The following is a 24,780-nucleotide window of genomic DNA, read 5'->3' on the forward strand; positions in this document are numbered from 1 at the left end:
AGAAAACCCACATGGAAACAGGGAGAACATACAAACTCCACACAGACAGCATTCCACATACAGAATTGAACTCATGGCCCCCAGCACTCCAAGGCAGCAATGCTAATCACTGTGTCACCATGCCTCCCTCTTTTTCATATGTGAATCAAAATACAGTATGAGCTCAAAAACAACAGAACGGAGCATCAACAGTCAAACCACATGCAACATTTGTACCATGCTCATTTTATTAACAGAACTAATATCATAACATCACAAGCAAAAACAGGAAAAATACTGAAATACATATGTATTTGTGGAGGCATCTTGTTCCTTTAACAACCTGTAGAAGTTTCATTCTAGAACAGACAGCTGACACTACCATATCTGTCTTCAACAGGAAAAAGTTTTACTGAAAAGTGTTACTTTTTCAGTGTATTTTATTTCACGGGAAGAATATATGCCGATAACAGAATTTTAAAATGGAACACATTTTGATGAAGTGTGAGATTATTATCAGAAAGAATTCAAACAGAAACACAGTAAATTATTTTGAATAATTCCAAGAATTGATCTGAACTGTATCCAGAACTTTAGAGATGGACTGGCTAGACAGAGGCTGCAGGCAATGTTTGAAGCAAAAAATTAAAGATTTACAAGAAGACAGATTTACTTGTCAGACAAGTTAGAGTATTACACAGAATGATATTGACAGAATGATAGCTATAGTAGGGCAATCTTCTGGTATCTTAAATCCTGCTTAAAAAAACTACTGCCAAGCTGTTCCAGTAGCATTCCTTTATACGAACATATGCATTGTGCAGCAATGAGGTAATCATCAGGTCAATTTTCAATTTACTGTATGTTTACAAAGCAAACAGAGAAAAGTGCACATGCTGTACTTACAGTAAGTGACCTCTAATATCAAATAATTATTGTCTGTCTTAGCTACAGTTGTAGTTCCACTTTAGGCAAACCTATGGAGAACCAGAACACAGATAAAAGGCCAATTCATAGTCCTCCTATCATTGCACAACTGGCTAAATGACTAACAATCCCCCTAATACCAACCAGGTGATCTCCATACTGTATCTTCATCCAGTCTTGAAAAGACTAACTGTGTAGTGTTTTGGATCACCCACTTAAAGACACTGCTTTGAACCACATGAAATGTTTTTTGCTACCTTTTATATGGATCCACACCAATCCTCTAGACTTCCAACTGCCACAGTATTGAAGCAGACACACCTCTCATATACCCAAAAGGATAAAAAAACAGGTATAGGATTTACAGGACATTGAACAATAGATATGTCCAGTTGTATAAATGGTCTTAACACTGGTATTTAATCTACCTTATACACAAGTTGGTGCTTGAAAGATCTGGTACAGAAATTGTACCTCACTGGTATTGTTTTGAATTATGCAAACCAAGCATATGGCCCTTCATCTGTCTTGAGTATCATACTGTACCTATGCTGTACATTGTGCCATGTTGTTGTGAATGACCCTTTCCAAATAACAACATTGCTGTGGCCACAAATCAACGATAACAAATCTCAGAGATCTCCATGGCCAGTTCCAGGCATTCAGTGGTCTCGTGACACGCATCAAACAAGCTGCAGTCGAATTCGCAGTTACAGATGCAGTCACTGTTGGCGGTTTGATCAGTGGATGCATGCTGGTATTTGAACGAAGGGCAACAGAGACTTGCTGTGTTTTCGCACATGTCAGGCAGCATGAGGAGGAAGTCGAAAAACTTGCAGAAGAGGCAGGTCAGAATCAGGGTAGCACAGTCATCTGAAGAGAGAGAGCAGAGAGACAGGCAAGAAGTGAAACTTAGCATTGAAGTACCATGGTAATATACAGTACACAACATCTCAACAATATGACTCTCACATATCCTGTTATTCAAATACTACCTCTCTACACACAGCTAGTGCCTGGAGGGGAGGGAAACCATTGAGCCTTATATCCACAGAGATTATTTTTTTTCTTGTGCAGTTTTTTGTTTTTCTTTCCTACATGCCTCATGTTTACACCATAACTCTGTAATACTTTAAAATAGTTCTATCCACTTACCCTCATTTCCCTTTGACTTGTTTGATTGTATAACTCTTGTCTGTATAGGCCCTGTAAATACTGTGTGAAAAATGCTTTATGACAATTTGTGGCAAAGGGTGCTACACAAAAAAATAAAATTGAATAGAATAACAAACCTGGTTTAAAAGAAACCTAACCATCCTATAAATCTCTAGATTCAATAGGGGCACACGTAGGAAATTCATTTAGTTTTTTATCATTTCCTCCTGTAAGAAATGCTGAGCCCTAACATTTTTGCCATCAAAGGCAGAAGTTCAATATCTCCAAAAACGGGGCTTATTTTCCTTTAAAAAAGCAAGTGAAAATGTTAATAGGCATTACCACTAGCAACAAGTCTTTCAAAAGTGCAATGGATATTCTGATAGCGTCACGTGGAAACTTTAGCCTTTAGTAATTCAGTCTTTTATTGATGGAACAGATTTTTGGTCTGTCTACAAAGGTCACATGAGACATAGCAGGCAATTTTAATTTGCAGAGATCGTTAATGCCCTGTTTACATTGACTATTTAAAATTCATGCTAATTAACTTCTGCACAAAAAATATATCAAGGTTAAACTCAAGTAGGTCGTAGCATGTGAAAAAAGTTTTAATTTTTCCTTTTGGACAACTCCTTTCAAAAACTGCACACAATACAGCAGTAAAGTTGCAGATGTCCTCATGTGGGGCTACTTTAATGAATTACTGAGGTTATGTGATAACTGGTTCTATACCCACAGCTCTTTACTACTTTACTAGAGAGTACAGGCTTTGGGATATATTTAAAAAACTAAGACTAAAAATTTGTAATAGCAATAATTTAAATTTATCATTGGTTTTTATGTAAATATTATGAATAGCCAAAGTATTCATGTGCTTAATTTGTAAGATATAGGTCAGGGTCAAGCAACTTTATATTCCAACCAAACAGAGTTGTGCCTTTTATACACATCTTTATGGACACATTTTGTTACATTTCTCAGGTGACCAGTAGACCATATGGTACTATTCAAATGCCAGTAATTTTAGAACAAGTATGTTTAAGATTTTTCAAGTATGTCTTTAAATCTTACAAAAGAAGTACAAATTACATTTTTAAAATTATTTTTATTTTTATTTTTGGGATTGCTTATTAACGATCTAAAAAAAAATTGAACTTATTCTTTGAAAACTTTGGGTATAGCTAAATACGCAGTATAGTATATGCAGACCATGTCAGGTAGTGTGGCGTGAAAGTGCTGTATATGGAGCTTTATAAAAAAAGAGAACTAAGAGCTAAGAGGATAAACAAGCAAACAAAGTGTCTATAATGTGCAAGTCCCATAGCTGTCAAAATGTCAATTTGTCTTGACAAGAACTGGACAGCTACTGAGCATACTGTTCATCACGTTTAAGAGCTTCTCTCCCCTATATACTGTATTTTTTAAAACATGCATAATTTAAGAAATCACAGTCTTTCACTTCCTAACAGTAAGACAACTATGGAGATTGTTCTTAGACATAATCAATTAACATCAACCTCTAAAGTCAATTTTAAAAGGATCCTTTGCAAGTTATGGTAATGCTGTCACATGGCAATATTCAGAGAGCCTTTCATTTCACTTGCCTAATGGCTGCTGAGGAACACAAATCAGGACAACCTATCAGTTGTCACAAGTGGAAGGCTATAGGTACACATTAAAAATAGCTGAAAAATAACAGCCAAGCAGCTTTAGGGGATGTAATACTTTTGGGGTTGTTTATTAGATTGTGCAGAAAACCTGTGTTTTGTGAGTTAAAAATATGTTTTAATGTAAATGGACTTTGAAGTTTAGGGAGACATCTAAGCAGTCATCAATCAGGTTCTCAGCATGCATAAATAAATGTCTACATGTTTAATATTAATTAAGTAATTGGTATAATTGTATAATTGGGTTTGGTTAAAAAAAGGGTTAAAATGTAGCACAGTTTCTTAACTTTTGAGTTTCAAGAGACAAAAATCACTTTTGGTTCATATTCCAGGACTAATGATAATTATTTACCAATAAGTTATGATATAGTATCCTTTACCGTAGCTGTGTTTGTTTCAAAATATTTATACATTGCCATATAAAAGTATTCAAACACTTACTATATGTTATTTTGTTTGTGAAATTATAACTTAATAGTTTTTTAAACTTAATATTTTATTCAAAACCTGAAAGCTCAAACTAAAACTTCTAGGAATAAGATAAGTTACAGCAAATGTAAGAAAAAAAACTAAAGAGAAAAATATGAAATATATTGATTGCACAAGCACTCAGACAGCCTCAAGTCTTTCTGGGTCTCTACCAACTTTGTACACCAACATTTTTTTCCATTTTTCTTGGCAGATTTGCTCAAGCTCTCTCACGTTGCTTGGGGATTGCGTATGGACAGCAGTTTTCTTCTCTATTAAGTTCACTGTAGAATTCAAGTCTGGAAGTTTGTCTGGGCCACTCAAGGACTCTCCTATTCTTAAGCCTGTGCAGTGCAGCCTTGCCCTTTGCTTTGCATCTTCATCCTGCTGAAACATGATTTTCAATCCCAGTTTTATGTCTGAACCAGGTTTACCTAAGATTTGCTGGTACTCTACCTATGTTCCCAATTTTTAAAGTTTTTAAAAATGCCACCCTGTCCCTGCTGTTGATAAGCAGAGCTACAACATAATGCTGCCACCACCACACTTGACAGGAGGGTAAGTGTAGACTGACTAAAGCACTATGTTGGGTTTTTGCCAGATATAATTCTTTGCATTTAGACCAAAACTTTTCAGTTTTACCTAGTCTGATCACAGATCTTTTCGCCATGTTTGCAGCTACTGTACCAGTATTTGCTTTGTTACGTGTGGGATGTAAGATGTTTTTTGCCCCATACAAGCCCCTTGGTGGAGTGACTGGGATATAACTGTCCCATGAACATTTTCCCGCATCTTAGACACTGAAATCTATAACTCTTTCAAAATCTGTCACTCTTGGCCCCACAGTGATACTCCTTGCCTACTCCAGTTTCCTCCTTGCTTAGCTGCTCAGTTTGCAGGGACAGCCTCATCTAGGATCTAGGATCAACTTCATCATGCTCAAAGAGATATTAAGGGACTTGAACTTGAAATGTTCTTAAACCCTTCTCCCCATCAGTGCCTTGATACAATTTTGCAGCTCATGAAAATCCCTTGGTCTTCATGGTTGAATCTTTGCTTGAAAATCACTACCTGACTGAAGGACCTTACAAAAATAGGTGTATTTCTTTCTAAACTAATGTGAACCACTAATATTGATTTGCAGACAGAGGCCAGTCAACTCATTGTGTGGCTCCTTAAAGGCAATTTTGTGCACCTAATTTAATTTAAGTTTGCCACAGCAAAGGGTTTGAATACTTAAGCAATCATGATATTTCTATTGTTTGTTCTTATTAATTAGCTATTTATTTTTGGCTTTTAAAGTGGGGAGTTGATTCTGTATATACAGTAGTACATGCTAAGAACTCTTTTAAAGTGTCATGACTGCAAACTTTAAAACAACAAAATGTGAAAACTGATTAAGGGTCCAAATACTTCAGCAAGACCCTATATATTGTCCAATGAATGCTTAATAGATTTATGCTTTCAAATTGGATCTTATACATTTATACTTGTTAACTTTTATTAATCTTATCTGAATGTCTTAAATATACTAGTATACTAATAGAATTAATAATACACAAGTAATTTGAGTTTTTTATGTAACAAACTGTATTACAACTGTAGCAGCCTATTTATTAATGATAGCGTGTTTTTCTAGCTGCATGGTTTAAATCATTCATGAGGTTTAATAATTAATATTTTCAAAGCGTATAAATGCATGTTTATAGCCATACTTAAAGCCATTAAAAACAAAATTAATCGTTTAGATCCAATCTGCAATTTTTGGAATGAACAAGATCACTAATAAATGGTGACATACAAACATGAAAAAAATGAAGAAACAAAAAAAAACTATGGCTTTTAAAAAAAAAGGGATTTTGACTTAATTATATCTCCTGATAAACCCACACTACACATGTAGCCTTTGAAGTTACAGTAGCAATCAATAGCCACTAAAATGAAATTACAACAGAGGACTCAAATTGCCAAGTGTTTGCAATAAGGCCCGTAATAACATTTATATTGATGTAATGCCAAAATGTAGATACTGAGACATACTTCCACTGTTGGGCTGTTGGGTTGGTGAATTAACTTCTCTGGGAGAAAATCGGCCACTGTATCTATCCACAGAACACAAGGAATAACTAGATCTCCCCCATTCACTTCTTCCTAAAGGCTCTGGTGAAGGTGTGCCTGTACTGGATTTCTCCTCTTCATACTCCACAATTCCACCCATCTTTCTTGAACCTTCGGCTGGCTCTGCTTTCCATAGTTGGTCCTTGTTAGACGGATCCATGTTTCCTACTGTAAATGTTAAAGACAATATTTTTAACAATTTTACAGTGTATATAAAACAGTCATACGTTAAATTATTATCAGTGAAAGTAGGTAGTAGTACAGTATACAGAAAATCTTTCCTATTTTTAACTCCTAAGGCTATTCAGTAAAACTGTTCAAAGCAGTGCTTACATTTCTTTACCATTGCCAAATATAATTTCAAACCCCCTGTTCCCATGCTGGTGCAGAAAATCAAATTTCTTGGAACTTGGAAATTATTTTTAAGTTTACATTTTCTAACAAATTTTTGATATTATGTTAAAAGGCCAATTCAGCTTTTTACGTTTTTGGATTAACTTGTATTAAGAAACAAACAGGCTCTAGCTTTTGGCAATTTCCATCAAGAAAACATGACTGCTCAAAGGAAAAGTGCTAACGCATTAAAATCTGAACAGGCACGCATTAACATTTAGATCCCAAAGATTTTTTTTCTTTTTTACAGACAGAACCAAACTGGGCATCCTTTTAAGAAAGTAACGCAATGATCCGACTGACAAGTATACTGGAGATGCTCTTTTTAATAGGGAAAATATTGATTGGAGCATATTATTTGGACTCAGTTACTTCTCCTCAAACTGCCAGTATGTAATCTGCCAAAGCATAATGAGGAATGAGCTTCATTTTACTATCTTCATTTCTCTGCACTTCAAACATTTAAACAACCAAGTTGAAAGAAATCCTGACTCCTTACTGAAACTTTAGCCCACACAGAAGACAAGCATAGGCAGCACTGACAGCTCTTAAAAGCAGCAGAATTGTGTGCTTCAAACAGCAAAAAAAGCACAAGAATATGATTAATACATAAGATGCTGACAAACAACCCCATCGTCTAGCTTGCCTGTTTCTGGGAAGCTAATAAAATGGCCATCTTCTATTAGAGGTGAGATGATGGCAAAGGAGAGAATCACATCATTGCGCTGCTTGTCTTTTTAAGAATGGAGTAATCAATTTCACTTTCTGAATGTGTACCTATTTATTTAGTCTAGATAATGCAATTTGATTAGATGTCCACCCATGTTTTGGATAATACAGAAAAATAACCACAGGATAGTACTTATCATAATGTTTGTGACATGCTGTCAACCCAAACTTAAGAACAAAAGCAATGTATGTACTTGCATATTAAACGTCACTTACTATACAAAGATTAACTGACAAAAATACCCCGTTTCCAGGTAGTAAAGGCTAATAGGATAATAACCTAAAGCACTTCCTCAAAAGTCTTTGGAAATCAAGTGTCATACAAAGATAAGGCAGAATCTTAAGACAGCTGCCTAGTACATCTGTGTACTTGAAACTGCCCTGGCCAAAGTCACTAACGATATTGTAATAGCTTCCGATTCAGGTTCTCTTTCTAGACTCATCCTTCTTGATCTCAGTGCTGCTTTTGACACTGTTGACCATGAAATCTTACTTTCTCATCTTGAGACTATGTTTGGAGTTTCTGACACTGCTCTCAAATGGCTCAAGTCTTACCCCACTGATCGCTGTCACTTTGTCTCTTTTAATGGGTATAGATCTGAAATTGATCTTGTTAAGTCTGGTGTACCTCAGGGCTCAATACTGGGCCCCTTGCTCTTCAGCATTTACATGTTTCCACTTGGTCAGCTTTTAAGATCACATGGCCTGAGCTATAGTATCATTTCTATGCTGATGATACTCAAATATACATCCATACCAAACCTGACACTGATGTGGCTGTCAATATTCTATTTGCATCTCTGACATAAAAAACTTGGATGACTCAAAATTTCCTTAATCTTAACTGTGACAAGACTGAAGTCATGCTTATTGTCACCCCCCATCAACTTCGTAAAGCCAATTCTGTAACCCTATCTGTAGATGGTTCTGTACTTGAGCTTCAGTCTAAATTGAAAAAGCTTGGGGTGATATTCAATTCTGGCTTAACATTCAACCCACATGTCCAGCATAGTGTCAAAACATATTTTTTCACCTCAGAAATATCACTAGACTATGTTATCACTAACTGAGGCTGAAAAGCTGATCAACACATTTGTGTTCTACCGAATTGACTACTGTTATGCTCTATTCGCTGGGGTATCTAAATCTACATTGAACAAACTGCAGCATGTCCAAAATTCGACAGCCAGGATCCTAACCAGGTCTAGTGCAAGTGATCCCATTACTCATATCCTGGAGTCCTTGTACTGGCTTCCTGTCAAATTCCTTGTGGACTTTTAAAATCCTCATGCTCACCTACATATAAGGCTCTGCATGGCTTGGCACCATAGTACCTGTCTCAACTATTATATCCCTACTCCCCATCTCGCAACTTCCGCTCTTCTAATTCTGGTCTCCTAACTGTCCCCCAAGCCCATCTACATTGTATGGGTGACAGGGCCTTCTCCTGTTATGCCCCCAAGCTCTGGAACTCTCTCCCCAAGGATATCAGAAAGTCACCTTCTGAAACTCCTTCAAATTCAGACTCAAAACCTTCTTCTTTAGAAGAGCCTTTACTTAACTGGTTCCATTCTTTACCCCTCTGCTCCTACTATACTTAGTACCAGCATCCACGGTTTCCACTGTGTATTGTAATTGTGTTTTATCTGGTGTATTATTTTTATTTATCGTTGTTGTCATTCTGTAAAGCGCTTTGAGAGGCCACCTTTAAAGGCGCTATATAAAATAAAGTGTATTGTTATTTGCTCAACATGTCTGACCAGGCAAACAGGATTGAATAATAATAATTATAACAACAACAATAATAATAATCCTTCTTCTTATTATTATTACTATTAGTGCTTTACATACAGGATGGTGACCACTTCATTCTCCACTGAACTTCAGCACCAACCTGGTTGATGTGTGGCACCTACTAAAAAAAACTAGAAACTGCTTCATGACTTGAATAAAGAAGAGGGCTTCAGATAGTGCAGATTGTACAAACCCTGTGGTGAAACCTTGAAATCAGTGAAACCTTGAACAAGCCACACAAAACTAAGGTGATGTGCTTCACCGGGGAACAAGAGACTCTTTTTATACAAGGGGCTGTCAAAAGTGACACTTTTGACTGCTTCTTTCAAGAAAAGAGCTGAATGAGATCCTGAGATCAATGAACTAGCAACTAGCAACAAGATGAGCTGAATGGTTCTCTTGGTGCACTGAGTTCTCAGACAGCAGAGGTTGAAACAGATCTAAAGACTGAGAGTTGCAACAACGAGGAGGTAATACCAGGCAGGAATGAGCAAAATGAATAGCGAACAGATAGATGATTTACTGAACCAGTGTTCAGCAGTGCAGTGAACAGTGGGATAGACCATAATAGAGGCCTGCATTAATACCCAGGGTTGGTGAGAACTCAAGTTCATCTTTCTCCTGAATGTTTGTAGGTAATGTCATTTATCCTTTAGTGACACACTCCTTTTCTTATAATGTCTGTATATTCACATTTACAGATGCTGGTTTGGGTTTTTGAAGCATAAGATTATTCATCCTGCCATTTTCTGACTGCTTATTCCAATTCAAGGTCGGTGGGAAGCAGGAGCCTATCCCAGCAAGCAACGAGTGGAAGGCAGGGTAGACACAGGCACACACAATCAAACCACAATTCATTTTCTCAGAAGTCAGTTAACCTTACAGTTTTTTTTCTTGGTCTGTGGGAGGAAACTGGAACACCTGGAGGAAACACATGCAAACACAGGGAGAACATACAAACTCCATATAGATAGTACCACATATCCAGAATAGAAGGCAGGGTCCCAGCACTGCAAGGCAGCAATGCTAACCAGTGTAGCGGCGAGGCTTATTAATAAGAAAGAATTAAGTGTTCTGAGCTTTCCCAAATGGTCCCATCTCTGTTCATCTCTGTGGTGCAGCCACAGAGAAACTATTCATGCAGGCTGATTTAAGGTTTCCTTTGATAAGGGACAGCTCCCAAAGGGGGATGCACTTAGCTAAGCCTGGCTATCATGATCAATGGTCATCCATTGGCGCCTATCTGTCTAGGGAGTGCCAGATGGACATCTGGACTGCATTCCTAAGTGTCAGGAGTAAGTGACTCATATCTCACCTTGATCAACCAATCAGGGACTGGTAGGGCCGAGTAACCCACGTGGGACTCTGATGCCCATGGAACTTTCAGCCAATGAACGAGCTGAAGTTCCTCCAGGTAAAAACAGGCAACACAGAGAGCCTGAGAGGATTCAGGAGAATTCTGAGACAATTCTAAAGGGAATTCAAAGGAGAATTCCAGGGCAGGACGGCCCAGGAGCAGAAGGCTCCCAAGGGCAGGACATTCTCACAGTGCGCCTCCTGACCATCCTGAGACTCAGCCCGGACAACCACGGAACGGCCAGTGTGTCCGAGTGCCAGAACTTTCCTTTGTTCTAAGAGTCTAGAGCGGAGGTTGCCAGAGAGTAACCAGAGGATCCACCCGAGGTTAGCACCAGCAGCAGGCCTCGTGAACAGGTCAGAACTGTGGACAGCTGAATCACTATTCAGAACTAGCTCTTCATCAGGAACGAACCGGTCCTCTTCCTGACTTGCTGGGACCCACAGTCATCTTTTCTCCTGTGCGCAAACTTTGCTAGTTAAAGCCAACACTAACTAGCCGGTCAGTGAGCATCTGCAGCGCACCGTCGCAAACCGCACAGCACAGCCTGGCACCTAGCCAGAGAGCGCGGATTGGACAGCAACAAGCCTGCAACTGTTTCTTTGTGCCCGCAGGAGATCTGAATCCCCAGAGATTTGATGAGTATTCAACTTCAATGCATTACTGCTCGAGAATTCAATTGTTATCCCAACCAGTTGATATCAATTTAATTCCTAAGAGTTATGTACTTGTTTTGAGTATCTAATGTAGAAGTTATAACCAAGTTCATTTACGAAACGGCCTAAATGAATGATATACTGAACGTATGTCCTCTTGATATACTGTATGTAACTCTTTGTAACTGACTGAATATATACCTTTTGTATTCTGATAACCATCTCGATAAGATCTGTTAGGTTTATATGCATATTCTATGTATTAATAAATGTATCCTCGTGTATTAGTACCTGTGTGTGTGCGTTGTTTGAGTTATATCGCATGGTTGGATTCTAAAGCCATCAAAAGAATCAATTTTGTGATTTACTGCTACAATTAATAATTGTCCCAGTAAATGCCCAAACTCTACAGAACTGGTGCCTTCAGAGAGCACACTACACCAGTGTGCCACCAATGCCGACCAATGAAGTTTATATTTTATATGTGTGTATAATTCTATAAATCTAATTTCCTAAAACTAATTTTATTGTAGTCTGTTGAAGAAGATTTTCCTGCTTGGAATGTAGACAGTTTTTGCGTGAGATCTGATGATCAGCCTGGACTGCCCAAAGCAGTTTTGTTTTTTGTACGGGTTAACAATGCTTATTCTTCTTAAAATCTGCGTAGAAAATATGTTCTGCCGGTTAATAAATCATAAGACATTAAATGTTAAATAAAAGAGAAAAAAGTGTAAATTATTCATTTAGGAAAGGTGGTAGAAAATAAACAGGGTAGTGCAGCCACAGCAATAATTCATTAATAGTCTGCATTCAAATCTGTCTATAAAAAGCAGACTAATTATTGAATTATTTCTAAGCACAGTTTTAGACCCTGAAGGCCGAATTTATTTCCCATCATCCACCATTCTCTGCGCCTGTGTTTACCACTGCATAGGTCTGCAGCTATCTGGAACTGAGCACTCCACAGTAATGAACCCAATTGGAAGTAGATGGGAACACACACTATTTTATCATTTAATTCAGAAAATAAATGCTTAAATAACACCCAGATATAAACAACACATTTCAGCATTTAGACAATAATTATGTGGTCTCTGTGGCAAAACATGTTTTTTTTTTCCTCTGATGAAGTGTAACATTTGCTTTAAGTACACCTCCAGTGTTTCAACAGCATCAGCTTTACTGATTTGTAGCCTGATCTCATCACATCTCAGAGCTCTGCTAAGCAAGGCTGGTTGTGGATCAAGACCTCCATGACTCTGTAGTTCAGCAAGTGAAGTTCTTCTTCAAGAACTTTTTAGATGGGGGACAATGTTGATCACTGGCTACTTTTTCCTTAAAGATCCCATGGTACCATTCTTAGCTGAAGAGTAAGAGTTAACCCCAGTGTCCTGGCTAAATTTCCTCTGGGTTGACTTTGTTGCATTCCTGAATAGGTCCCCTTCTAGCCTATTTCAAGACTAGATAGATTAAGTTAGTTGGGCCTTATAACTGTAAGACAATCCTTTTAGATAAAGAATCTACTGATTTTTTAAAACTTTGTGATCAAAATTGTACACAATAATCTAAATAAGGTTTTATGGGTGTGCTGTTCGATTTTTTTCTAACGTCCCTTTTTTAAATTATGCAAATTAAACTATATCATAACATTTTGTTTCCTTTTTTATTACTTACCCAAACTGTTTGATATTAGTAATATGTCAACAAAAATGTTTTTAATAAGCACCTTCTTTAAACTTAAATTTAAAATCACATGTGCACATACTGTACAGTACATATATATTAAATACCATCTGCAAGGTATTTTCCCAGTATTGAATTTGGTCTTTTTTACTTACTATGGAGCTTCTACAGTATTATCTAATCCTCCTATGTTGGTGTCAATTGCAAACTTGACTAGTTTGCTAACTGCACCTGAATATAAATAATTCAGTTAAAAATTAGGAATAGCAGTGGCCTTAGTACAGATCTCTGTGCCACCCTGCTAATTCCATCACTTCAGTTTGAGCATTCAACCTTATCAGTACTGTTTTCTATTATGATTAATGAAATTTGTATCCATAACTGCTGGGTATCCACAGTAATGGATCCATGGAGTTTATAGCAAAAGTTCAGGAGGAAAGTTATCCTAATTTCACCCACTTTCAAATTTCTACATACTGTACATGTATACATGTACTGTATATGTCATTCTGGTCTTCCCATTTCTCTTACCACATGTGGAGTATTGAGGCAGGGGAAAGCAGTGACCAACTTTAAGAATGTTTTAGTAAGAAACAGAGCGGAATTTACAAAGACATTGTATGCAGCATTTCCATTAACTAAAGAACCTGTACTTCAGTATCCCAGCAACAGTTACAGTATAGTGACACCTAGCAGCATATAATAATAATTATAACAATAATTGCTTGCACTTATATAGTGCTTTTCTGGACACTCCACTCAAAGCGCTTTACAGGCAATGGGGACTCCCCTCCACCACCACCAATGTGCAGCCCCACCTGGATGATGCGACAGCAGCCATAGTACGCCAGAATGCTCACCACACATCAGCTACCAGTGAGGAGGAGAGCAGAGTAATGAAGTAACAACACCAGACCACTCCATCTACAGCCTTGCAGTGCTCTTTGGCTTGTGGAACTGAAGGGGGGTTCGGTCAGCCTTATCCTTATGGTCAGGTTGCCATTCCCTCAGCTAGGTGAGTTACGTCAAATAACGTCTAATGCATTCATACCTCTATCGCATTCATATGGATACATATGAATACATACTGTATACTGTCACACATATACTGCAAGCCTTTTCTTGAGTTCTAAATATTTTCTTTTTCTTAACTTAATACAGGTGTAAGTAAGACTTCAAAGTCTTCCAAGCCCATAGTTATTTGATTCAGTTGTCACTTTTTCTTATTGGTGGCTACTACATTAGCAGTTTTTCAGTCAACGGTATCACCTCTGTCTTGAGTCACTGCCAGAAGGGTTTTATTAATTGCCGATGGATAACACTGCTCTTCAAGTACAAGTGATATAATACCATTGGGCCCTGGAGATTTGTTTATTCTAACTGCCTGTAGTACGAACACATAGAACTTTGTTTTCCTGAGCCTGAGGCAACGAATTGTCAATTCTTTCCTTGGTAAAAACCTGGGTGAAATATTAATACATTGCTGATTTCCCTTTCATCATCTAAAGGTTTCCCATCATTAGCTCTCAGACGGTTCATATCATCCTCTACTGTCTTTCTGCTGTAATACCTCTTAGGTGAAAAAAAAACCTTTTCTTATCTATTTTAGCATCCATTTCTACCTAATTTCCTAACAATTTTCTTCTCATTTTGTATATGCTTTTTTACCTAAGCATACAATTCATTATAGTGTAATACCTTTTTTTTAATTTTAGAATTCATATTCTGTCTTTCTCTATATGTTTTATCTCTAGAGTGGCAGAGTGGTGCTGTGGTTAGCATTACTGCTTCACAATGCTGGGGCCCTGGGTTTAATTTCTGGGGTGCTATCAGTGTGGAGTTTGTATATTCTCCTTGTGCTTTTGTGCATTTCCTTCTGGTGCTCCGGTTTCCTCCCACATTCCCAAAGACATAATGGTAGGTTAACTGGCTTTTAATTGGCTTCTCGGAAAATTGGCCCTGGTGTGAGTGTGTACTGTACATTTTTATTCCTGTGTGTGCCCTGTGATGGACAGGCATCCAGTCCAGGGTGTATCCTGCCTTGTGCCTGTTGCTTGCCAGGATAGGCTCCAGTCCCTTGTCCCCGTTTATTGGATAAAGTGGTTAGAAAATGGATATCCTGGATATCCATCTTAATTGATTCATAATCTCTGTCTCATACCTGCATATTCTTTCCTGAAATTGTAAACCGGTGTTCTGGAATCAAACTGAGCAGTTTGAAAATATGCAGTGCAAAAGTATACAGATCCTTCTGATGCTGTTCCCATTTCCATATAAAATGATCCACACTCAGGTTGCAGGGTCAGTCTGATTTAGGCAATGCCTTCGTGCCTTACACTCCTTAATGATCAACCTCTCCATGTTAAAAGATGTATTAAAGATATTTGTTGTTTTAAAACCTCTTCGTGGTTGAATCTTTGTTTACAATTTCTTCCTTACAGAATGTGCCTCATAGAGATAATGTAGGTGTATTTATTGTGAAATCATGCAAATGATCGATTATTGCAGAACAGTGTTCAAGACACTAATAGTGTAACTCATTAAAGTCATTTTCTGTTCCTAACATAATTTAGGTTTGCTACAGCAAAGGGATGGAATATTTATCCAACATTATTCATATTAATTTCATATTAAAATTTCATATTACACATTTACTTCTTCTGTTTTTTTGCTTTGTTTGGAGATTGTGTTTTTAACAAAAACCAATTACTACTTCAAGGTGTCATGACTGAGAGCTTAAAAGCAACAAAATGCGAAATCTGTGCAAAGGGTTTTCGGATTGGGTTTTCATTTTGACTGTGCTACAGTATATGCCGTACACTGCCTGTATCTTTCTTGCAGATTCTCTTCTCATTTCCTTTTACATCCTTATGAATTTCTCTGCAGGTCTTTGTGCCAAGACAACTAGTGAAAAACTCATTCAGATGTGAGCTAGCTACTGTATTTGAACAGATAGCCTTTACATTTTACTTCTGCTCTGAGCACATTTATCCAGTCTTCCTTTTTTCTTTCCTTTGTTCATTCTGTAACACCCTGTGATTCTGCTATCCAAGCAGATATACATTCCTGCTTGAGCTACGTGCCTATGGCTCGGGTTCGGGTCCTGCATGCTTCCCGCTCAAGCCAGTTGCCTCAACTTTCAGGCTTTTCGCAGTTCCAGCACCAGTCCCCTCGGCTTCATTTTCAATACAGACGGCCAATTCTGTCGGGCCCCTGTTGCTAGATGTATTCACATCTTGGCACTTGCATTAGGTGTCTCACCTTCTTCTGGCGTTCATCTACAGCTCTCTCTTATCCTCCAACCCTCCAAAACTTCTGTCACATTCCTGAAGCAGTACTTTCTCCTACTTCTACTGTGAGCTTTTTTATATTCCATACATTACAATATATTCATTCCACACCCAGCCACTTTCTCAGCATCAGCAAAAATAACTACTGTATATTGATTTAGCCTACTTTATCCCATTCTACTAATCTTAACTCACTTTTCTTTTTATGTTACACATACTGTATCTTCTAATGCTAACTGCTTTGAACTTAGCATTAGCATTCTGTACTTTCAGGAATTATCTCCCCTCTACCTCCCTCAAATGAAAAAAATCTTCAGTCTGTCTGATTTTTCAGTTCAGCATAATGTCTCTATTCCATGTGTTAACAGCTTGTTCAGATTTCTCACTGCATGCGCTTCTCTTTATCATTGATTAACTTTGTGTATCATCTTCGCCCGGGCAATGTGTATTTTAGCCCCAACACTCCATAACTTAATAAAAAAATCACTGTAGCATGTGATGACATTTACACTGCTGCTCACAAATCCGCCTGGAGGTGGATCTGTGTTATTAAAAAAACATTCTCTCCCAAACACACCACTCAACGAGCTACAGTGACAACGTTAGTTCTTTCTGTGAAGAAGTCCAATCAGCTTCTACACAGAAAAAATATCTACAAGCAAACCAGTCACCCTATTTCTAACGTCAATAAATTAATACATATATATACAATTCATAAGTCAATTATTTGTTTAATCAATTACAGTGTTATTTAATCAATCCATACTATGATCTACATGTTACACTAGTTAGAAATCTTCTGATGTTGTCAATCTGTAATCATACTGTCTTTAAAGTCACTCACCTTTCAGCTGGCTAGCTGGAGCACCTACAGTATATCTACTGCTCCAACTTCAAGTACTGCAGACCTGCTGGAATGAAATGCTTATTTGCATGTACTGTATGCTCCGATACAAAGACATTAAAGGAATCACCAAAAACCTAAACACCGAACAGCAGCAGCAACAACAGGTTAAATGACATAAAACCTAAAAAAGTCAGACAAGTAGTGTGGAAAAAAAAACATGAGTGTGAGTCAGTGGTAGGGGAAGAATTCAGTAATCTGACAGCTTGTGGGAAGAAACTGTCTGTAAATCTGCAAGTTCGTGCCTTTACGCTCCTATACCGTTCACCAGAAGGAAAGGGGGAGAAAAGTGAGTAACCAGGAAGATTGGTATCTTTAGCAATACTTCCAGCCTTCCTGAGAAAGCGAGTTGTAAAAATGTCCACAATAGAGGGGAGCTTTATTCCAATAATATACTAGGCACATCTGATCACCCCCTGTAATGCCTTCTGATCAGAAAACGAGCAGCTGCCAAACCACACTGTAACACCACATGCGAGCACACTCTCAATAGTGCACCTGTAAAATGTAGCAAGGATAGTTGAAGATAGACCACATTTTTTCAACCGTCCTTGGACTGTCTTCAGTGGAGATGTCATACCAGGGCACAGACTACTACACTCCCACAACCCTCAGCTGGCAGCCAGAGTGGCTTAATGTCAGCTCCTGACTCACTTCCTCTTCCACTTCCACCTGGCTGTTGCAATGTTGCTGCAAGTCCTCTTACCTCAGACACTGCCTCCCTCAACAGGTCTCCAGGTGTCAGTCCAGAATTTAGCCACGAGCCTTAAATAGGTTACACATACAGTACAGTAGGTGTCTCTCAGTGAGCTGACATTTTAGTCACCCAAAGAGGATAAATCAGCCACTTGATGGGGTACCTGGGCCTGCCAAAGTCACATGCAATCTGACATTAAGGCCTTAGAAAGGTTTAATGGTCTTACCATTTAGTTAGCATATGTGAAGGTCTGCTTGGTCCCCTCTTGAGGGTTCATATGGATAGGGTTTTGTCCCTCAAAACAATTAAAGTCAACACTAAATATTCTGCTGGTCTAGATGGTCAGCAGTAATACAGTATGACTGTGTTTACTGTGCAGCTAAGGACATTATATTACATATGCATTTCTAACAGAATTTTTCTATCTTTTGTGTTAAAGCTAAATCCATAATTTTTTAGCCTACTTTATATCCTTGGGTTTGTATTTACTCTTCATAAGAGTGTGTGGGGCTCACCTAATGCCACCTGCCTTGTCTCTTGGTGAGGGGGCCAACCCTGAAACATCATTATCAACGTAACACTAAACACTCTGCTGCTTTTGAATTGGACTTTAAACAGTTACTACTGAACAGACAAATAATTTACAATAGTTTTACTTTTTGTAAGACAGACTGATTGATCACTGTTTGAAGGAAGCAAATGAGGCATTCTATACATTAAACAAATTGTAAGACTACTAAAATACCAGAATGGTATTGATAAAATCAGCTCAAAAGACTAGCATTTCAAAACCAACTGTGAAACAAGGACTTGAAGACAGAAATAGTAGATCCATCCATTTTCTAACTGCTTTATCCAATACAGGATCGTGGGAGCTGAAACTTATCCTGGCAAGCAGGCAGGATATACCCTAGACTGGGTACCAGTCCAATGCAGGGCACACACAGACAAAAAAAAACACTCACACCAGAGCCAATTTTCCCAAAAGACAGTTAAGCTACCAGTATGTCTTTGGACTGTGGGAAGAAACCGGAGGACCCAGAGAAAACACATGTAAATCTGATGCCATCCCTGGAAAAGTGCATTTAGGACTGAAAACAGGAGACATTTACAGAAAGGGTAGTGGGTGTCTGGAATAAAATACCCACCCATATTATTGAAGCAGATTCTCTGGGATCTTCAAGAAATGACTCGATGACATCCTCACATCCACAAGCTACTATCAATTGATCAATTGAGCTGCATGACTTATTTTAATCATTTACCTTTAACTTTATACATTAAAATATTCAAATACAGTAACACAAAATTAGCCTTGACTTGTGTGGTAGCTAAAGATGATAAAAAACAGGGATATTACGTTCATCTGAATTTTATTTTACAATGCAATTTTTACTCCCAAATGTTGGGTTGCTGATGAGAACCCTTATATGTAAATGTAAATCTGTAAATGGAACGGTACACCACATTGTATTCTAACACTTTAAATTTCAGTTGAAAGTTAAAATGTTAATTCAAAATTATTCTGCTCCAAAGTGCAGTCCAAATTGCATCAAATCTTTACTATATTTGGATAACACTATCATTTAGATTTGATACTGACATTATATGTGTTGTGCTTTTTTATAAATAACTAATTGTAAACTTTTTATCATTTTGAATAGAAACAAAAGCAGCTGAAGCTGAACATTGACAGATCCGATCCACTTAAGACATTTGTATTATAACCCACAGACGCTTGCGTAAGGAAGATTGCCTTCACTGGCTTTTAGCACAAATGCAGCCATCATAAACTGCAAATTGGCTTAATGTACAAGAAAGTGAGCCATGATTTTCTGAAATTTTAAACCTCTGCAAAAAGGTTTGAAATTGACATAAACACCAGGGTTGCTGCTATGAAACACAAACCTTTTTGTTTGTTATACATGTAAATACAAGAAGAAAACAAACTGAGACAAACAAAACATCATATTACAAAATTATAAATAACATCATATTACAAAACAGAAAAACACAAATGTACCTTTAATTCTTTTTGTCACAATAAATTGTTACGATGTACTGTACTTGTCAATTCCATTTGAATTGTTTTCTAAACACTTGATTTTCAGTTTTAAACTGTTTTGTAGAATTAACAACTTAGATAACTAAAAACATGTTGATGTACTGCACACACATATAGCATTTTAGATGCAAATAACCCTTGTACAGTGTTCATTATAGCAGCAAAAAAGATGTTGTTTTAAAAACATGTTTTTAAGCATCACCACAGTTATGCTTGAAATATTGATGGTTTTTGACATTCTCTTTATCTGCTACTTAAGACATCTGCTTGGGAAAAATTAATGTTCTGATTATTTCCTAGAATCAGGATCACCTACAAAATAATATCTTTAAAGGCTGATTTTGAGCATTCACATACAGTACTTTGTTTTATTACGCTTGAATTGGGATTCAGTAAATTGTATGTACATGTGACAGCAATATTCTGGATTAAAAAAAAAAGTTATTTGACTGTTTTGCAACAGTCAGTTACATTATCTTAGAACAAAATCACATAGGACATTTATCTTCATTTATCTGAACAGACCAGCTGGACATTATCGATCAGTGGACCATTTAGCAGGGATACTAAAAATAAAGTGACAATATTATATAATTCTTTGTTTGCAAATTAACATATAATTCACTTTATTAGAATAACAACATCAACAATTTTACATTTTTTTCTACAGGACATGTGGGTTAAGGCCCATTTCTGGCGTGTCTCTAATGTACCAAAACATTTGGTACAACACTATGATTTGCGTTGTTGTAATTTACAGTAAGTATTCAAATCATTTTAAGAAACCGGACAGTCAGAACCCTGATAACACATCTTTGCAAGATGTGTTGTTCATATCAGGATATGTCCTCTTTCCATTACATTACAGCAGAAACATTTCTTTGTAGCATCAGAAATAAGAAAATGAAGTTATTAAAACATTATATTGGAAAAGTGCTGTATGAATAAAAATATTATACGAAGGCTACCAAAGTGTGTTATCCACAAATAGATACAGGTGTATTATAGTTTATTCTCACCTGAAGTCAAAATCTTTTGTTAAGATTACAGTATGTGGATGTACAGGAATGTACTGTATGAACTGTTTCTGGGTTCATACTGTAACCAGGTTACAAACCTAACCTTAAGTCTGTATCCTGCATTAATGAAACATTTAAAATAATCTATTAAGTCTATAAAGATCATTTCAAAGTGCCCTGTTTTTTTAGGATTGTAACAGTATGGATGAAATGGTCAAATCCTGAGGGAAAAAAAGAACAAGATAAAAATAAGAATAAAAAGAAATATAATAATATATAAGAAATAAAACTAAATCTTATAAACTTAAATGGCAGTTTAGGCAACATAACTCTTTGTTACCTATTTTCAATGTTCAATGTACCAAATGTTGTTGCAATCACTACAATCCTTGTTGTAACTCTTTAACATCAGTTAATGTTTTTGCAACTGTACGTTGATAATAATAAATTAAGCATAGCAAAAAGTTTAGTCTCAGCATCTTAAAGTGGGTTGTGAATTAGGAGTTATCAAAACAAGGCCATCTGCCTGATGGAAAAAAGCTTACCACTGCTTAAAGGACTTTTCTCCTCGCCATTCACAATAGATTCATTTGCTTTTTTGTCCTCTGTTCTCGAAGTCTTGGATGCCATCTGATCAAAGAGAAATCCCGAAAAGCATTAATGAATAAAATATCAAATCATTGATCATAACTCACGTAACAACCTCTGAAATGCTCTTTAAAGGGTAATTACTGCAGTACGTGCTTTAGATGTTGCCTAAATAATGACAGACACTTTTAACTTCTTACACAGGCTCAAAACTATCGACTATATATTACCATTTATAGTTCTGCAGATGGCCACAGTACATCATCTTGTTATGACAAAACATTTCCATCTGCCAAAGGGGTATTAAAAACGAAAAGGCAGCGTATTTTGTACTGCTAACAACACATTAATCAGGTCGGCTTATAAGAGAATAAATTAGCACTCTACCTGAATAAACTTTTCCAAAAGAATACCGATAAGGCACACCGGTACTGTACATCTGATCTTTCCTTACGAAAGTATGTTAAGCTTGGTCCATCAGTGCCGAGCACACCCTTCAACAGGCTGCTCAGTCCCTCCCACTCCGAGACGTGACGTCGCCTGAAACATTCGAACCGTCTTACAGACTTATATCAAAGTTTTAAAAACAAAATACATTTGCAAGAAAGTAAGTGCATTTCCCTTTTCACCCATGCGTTGTTTTTGCCAGACACTTTTAATGTGGAAGAAAAAGCTGTAGAGTTTACTTTTCAGAACCGAGCATGTTTTCATGACATGCCCAGCTGTGTGGAAGTTTTTGCGTAGTTCTAGGAAAGTGCAGCGCACCTGCTCCTAGGTTAATTTGACCATTTTAATTTTTTTACGTTTTAATTCCTTTTTTCAGAAGACTTGTTTTGCAAATTGTTCTATCAGTTGTCAAATAGATGTTATAAATACTTAGGTTTCGTCTGTTTTGTTTTAAATACGCAGCCATTACTGCACTAGTGTTTTAGATTTTAAGGGGAATATGTTTAATGTAATTTGAGGGAAGCATTTTACTAATTCTTGGATTCTTAATACACGTGGTTAGTTCATATTTTATTGGTCTTGTAATTGGTCTATATTATCATGTAATATCTGATTTTACTTACCTTCATAGCCCACTCCTTGTTTACGCAGGGGTACATTTTAATTGCACAGTCCCGTTTCCATTCGGAGTCTTAGTAACTTGATGATCTCCAGGAGCACAGGAATGTGGGTTCAAATTCAGTATAGTGATATTTGTTTTACCTGTTACACCTTTGATTAATGGTTATGGCTTGGGACGGTATGGTTTTTTACCACTACTTAGAAATGGTATAAAGAAGATGTTGGTCCCATCCAGCACATTTGGTCACTAGCAACTTATTGATCCAAGGATCTCATTTAGCTGTTTCTCGAAGGAAACATGGCTATTAACTTCAATAACATGGCTAGATAGCTCGTTCTCTGCCCCGCTAATGTAAAAAAAAGGGCCTCCTGTCTTGCTTTTAAGTGGGTTTTCACGTAGTTACCATTTGTGTTCTCTGGTTTGTTTGTTGATTCTGAAGAAGTCCACTGCGTTGCCTTTTTTACGGCCTTTGGGGATGTTGCATATATGGATCAAGTCTCCTCATAGTCTTCTCTGTGAAAGACGAAAAGGGATTCTGTTCTTCCAGCCAGTCATTGTATGACATTACTTTGAGACCAGAATGGAGTTGGTGGACTGATTCTAGAGCATCACTATCTTTTTAAAAATATAATGACTAAAATTCTATTCAGACTTCTGAACCAAATTTTCAGCAGTGTTCTTGTATTTTTTCCTAAAACCCATTATACAACACTGTATTGGTAACATTGTTAAAGGGAGTTTTAAGAGTGTTTTTGTAAGCTCGTTGATTGATTGTTTTTCTCGAGGGTGGAAGTTTTGATCGGATGTTAATGTCCACAAATTATTCAATGTCATTTTTAATGTTGTGGGTGGCTTGCCAACAGCAAGGATTCTACAGTGTCTCTTTGCAATCCATGAATGAAGACTCTTCAGCTTAGAAGCTGGCTTTAAAGGACAAGTCCTGCCAATCATTAACAGATGGTTTCTTTTTTGGATATTGTACAATGTTTGGGAGATATCATTTGCAGCTATCCATCAATGATTGGCTTCTAATGAAACAAAAAATATGAAACACTTTTTATGATGGAATGTTAGCTGATGTGGATGTTTTATTTTACTTAAATCTTCCATTTGATTGATATTAAGTTGTGTGCACATTTTTTCTTAGTTTACTAGGCTGCCAATTTACATTCATTAGACTGCACATTAGTGTTGCATTTTAAAAGTAACCCTGCTGTGTTTGCATATGCTTAGAGTAAAAGAGGCATGTTAATTGAAAAATTAAGATGTGAATGTATTTGTCTATTAGTGTACAGCCAGCTGCCTTATTCAAAGGAAAATGTTTTGTAAATGTAAGTCATACAGCATGCTGTGGAATTTATTGCTTTTTTTCTGAAAGTGCTCACAAAAACAGTTGTTTTAATTGGAGGTTTGGCATAAAGAAGCATCAGGCATTTTGAATAATAATAATTTATGGATATACAGTACTGTATTGTAGAACACTTGCTTTTTTAATGCAGAAAAACAAGTCGTACTTAGAAATATGTATTGTCACAATAAAGCCCATTTTTTTGCAGGAGGTGACTGGAAATATACGATCCCAAAATAAATCAATACCAAGCTGATGCTCTTTTGAATACTTAAGTTAAGGAAGCATCTTTAATGTAAAGCAATTAAATGCTGCCAGTTGTTAAAAATAGAATAGCCGTTGTGTAATATAGTTAAAAGACAGCTAGTTCAAGACTGAACTTGCTGTTAACTGATGGTTAGTGGGATTTCCCAAACCACAGCACAATTAGACAACTGTTTACTGAGTATGCTTGAGAGGACCATACATCTTGTATTACTTTTGGCTTACCTGGTAATTAAGTGAGTTGTCTTATTAGTAAGAGCTGTATCACTCCTGTCTTTGATATGAACACTGATGGAAGTACTGTGAGGCTGACAGGATGAGAAGAGGTGGACAATACTCCATCTAGACATGCATATCCATCCCCTCCCATTCTCACATTAGGAGTCCTAGTAGTGAGGTGAGCAAGTGTTGATTTTAAATTTGGGGTAACAATAGAAAAATAGGATTGCCATTGAAATATAAGTATACCATGGAAAGGCAATGCCTTTTTTTGTGAATAGCTTGTTTTATGTATAGAAGTATTTCTCAGGTGTGGAATGCATTTCTAAGGGGGTGATACTGTAGATACCATAGGTTGAAAACAGTAATGTGTGTTCTTTTATTGACCTTT

General features: G+C 37.0%; 1 protein-coding gene across 2 annotated transcripts; it reads right to left on the reverse strand.

Moving 5' to 3' along the window:
• Positions 1–230: 230 nt before the first annotated feature.
• mdfic2 (MyoD family inhibitor domain containing 2) lies at positions 231–22,005 on the reverse strand. Of its 2 annotated transcripts, XM_088636315.1 has the most exons (4): positions 21,877–22,005; positions 21,447–21,531; positions 6,237–6,482; positions 231–1,779 (listed from the first exon to the last, which is right to left on the reverse strand). In XM_088636315.1, exons 2-4 carry the CDS (start codon positions 21,529–21,531, stop codon positions 1,523–1,525), a joined length of 588 nt encoding a protein of 195 aa, XP_088492441.1. In that variant the 5' UTR covers positions 21,877–22,005; the 3' UTR covers positions 231–1,522. The 2 variants fall into 2 exon arrangements, 1 of the variants encoding a protein (XP_088492441.1); XR_015939636.1 differs by lacking the exons at positions 231–1,779; positions 6,237–6,482 and adding an exon at positions 20,800–21,122 and having other exon boundaries at positions 21,877–21,939.
• Positions 22,006–24,780: the final 2,775 nt, after the last annotated feature.

This window comes from Lepisosteus platostomus, chromosome 6, assembly GCF_059453375.1.
Source record: "Lepisosteus platostomus isolate fLepPlt1 chromosome 6, fLepPlt1.hap1, whole genome shotgun sequence".
NCBI classification, from domain to species: Eukaryota; Metazoa; Chordata; class Actinopteri; order Semionotiformes; family Lepisosteidae; genus Lepisosteus; species Lepisosteus platostomus.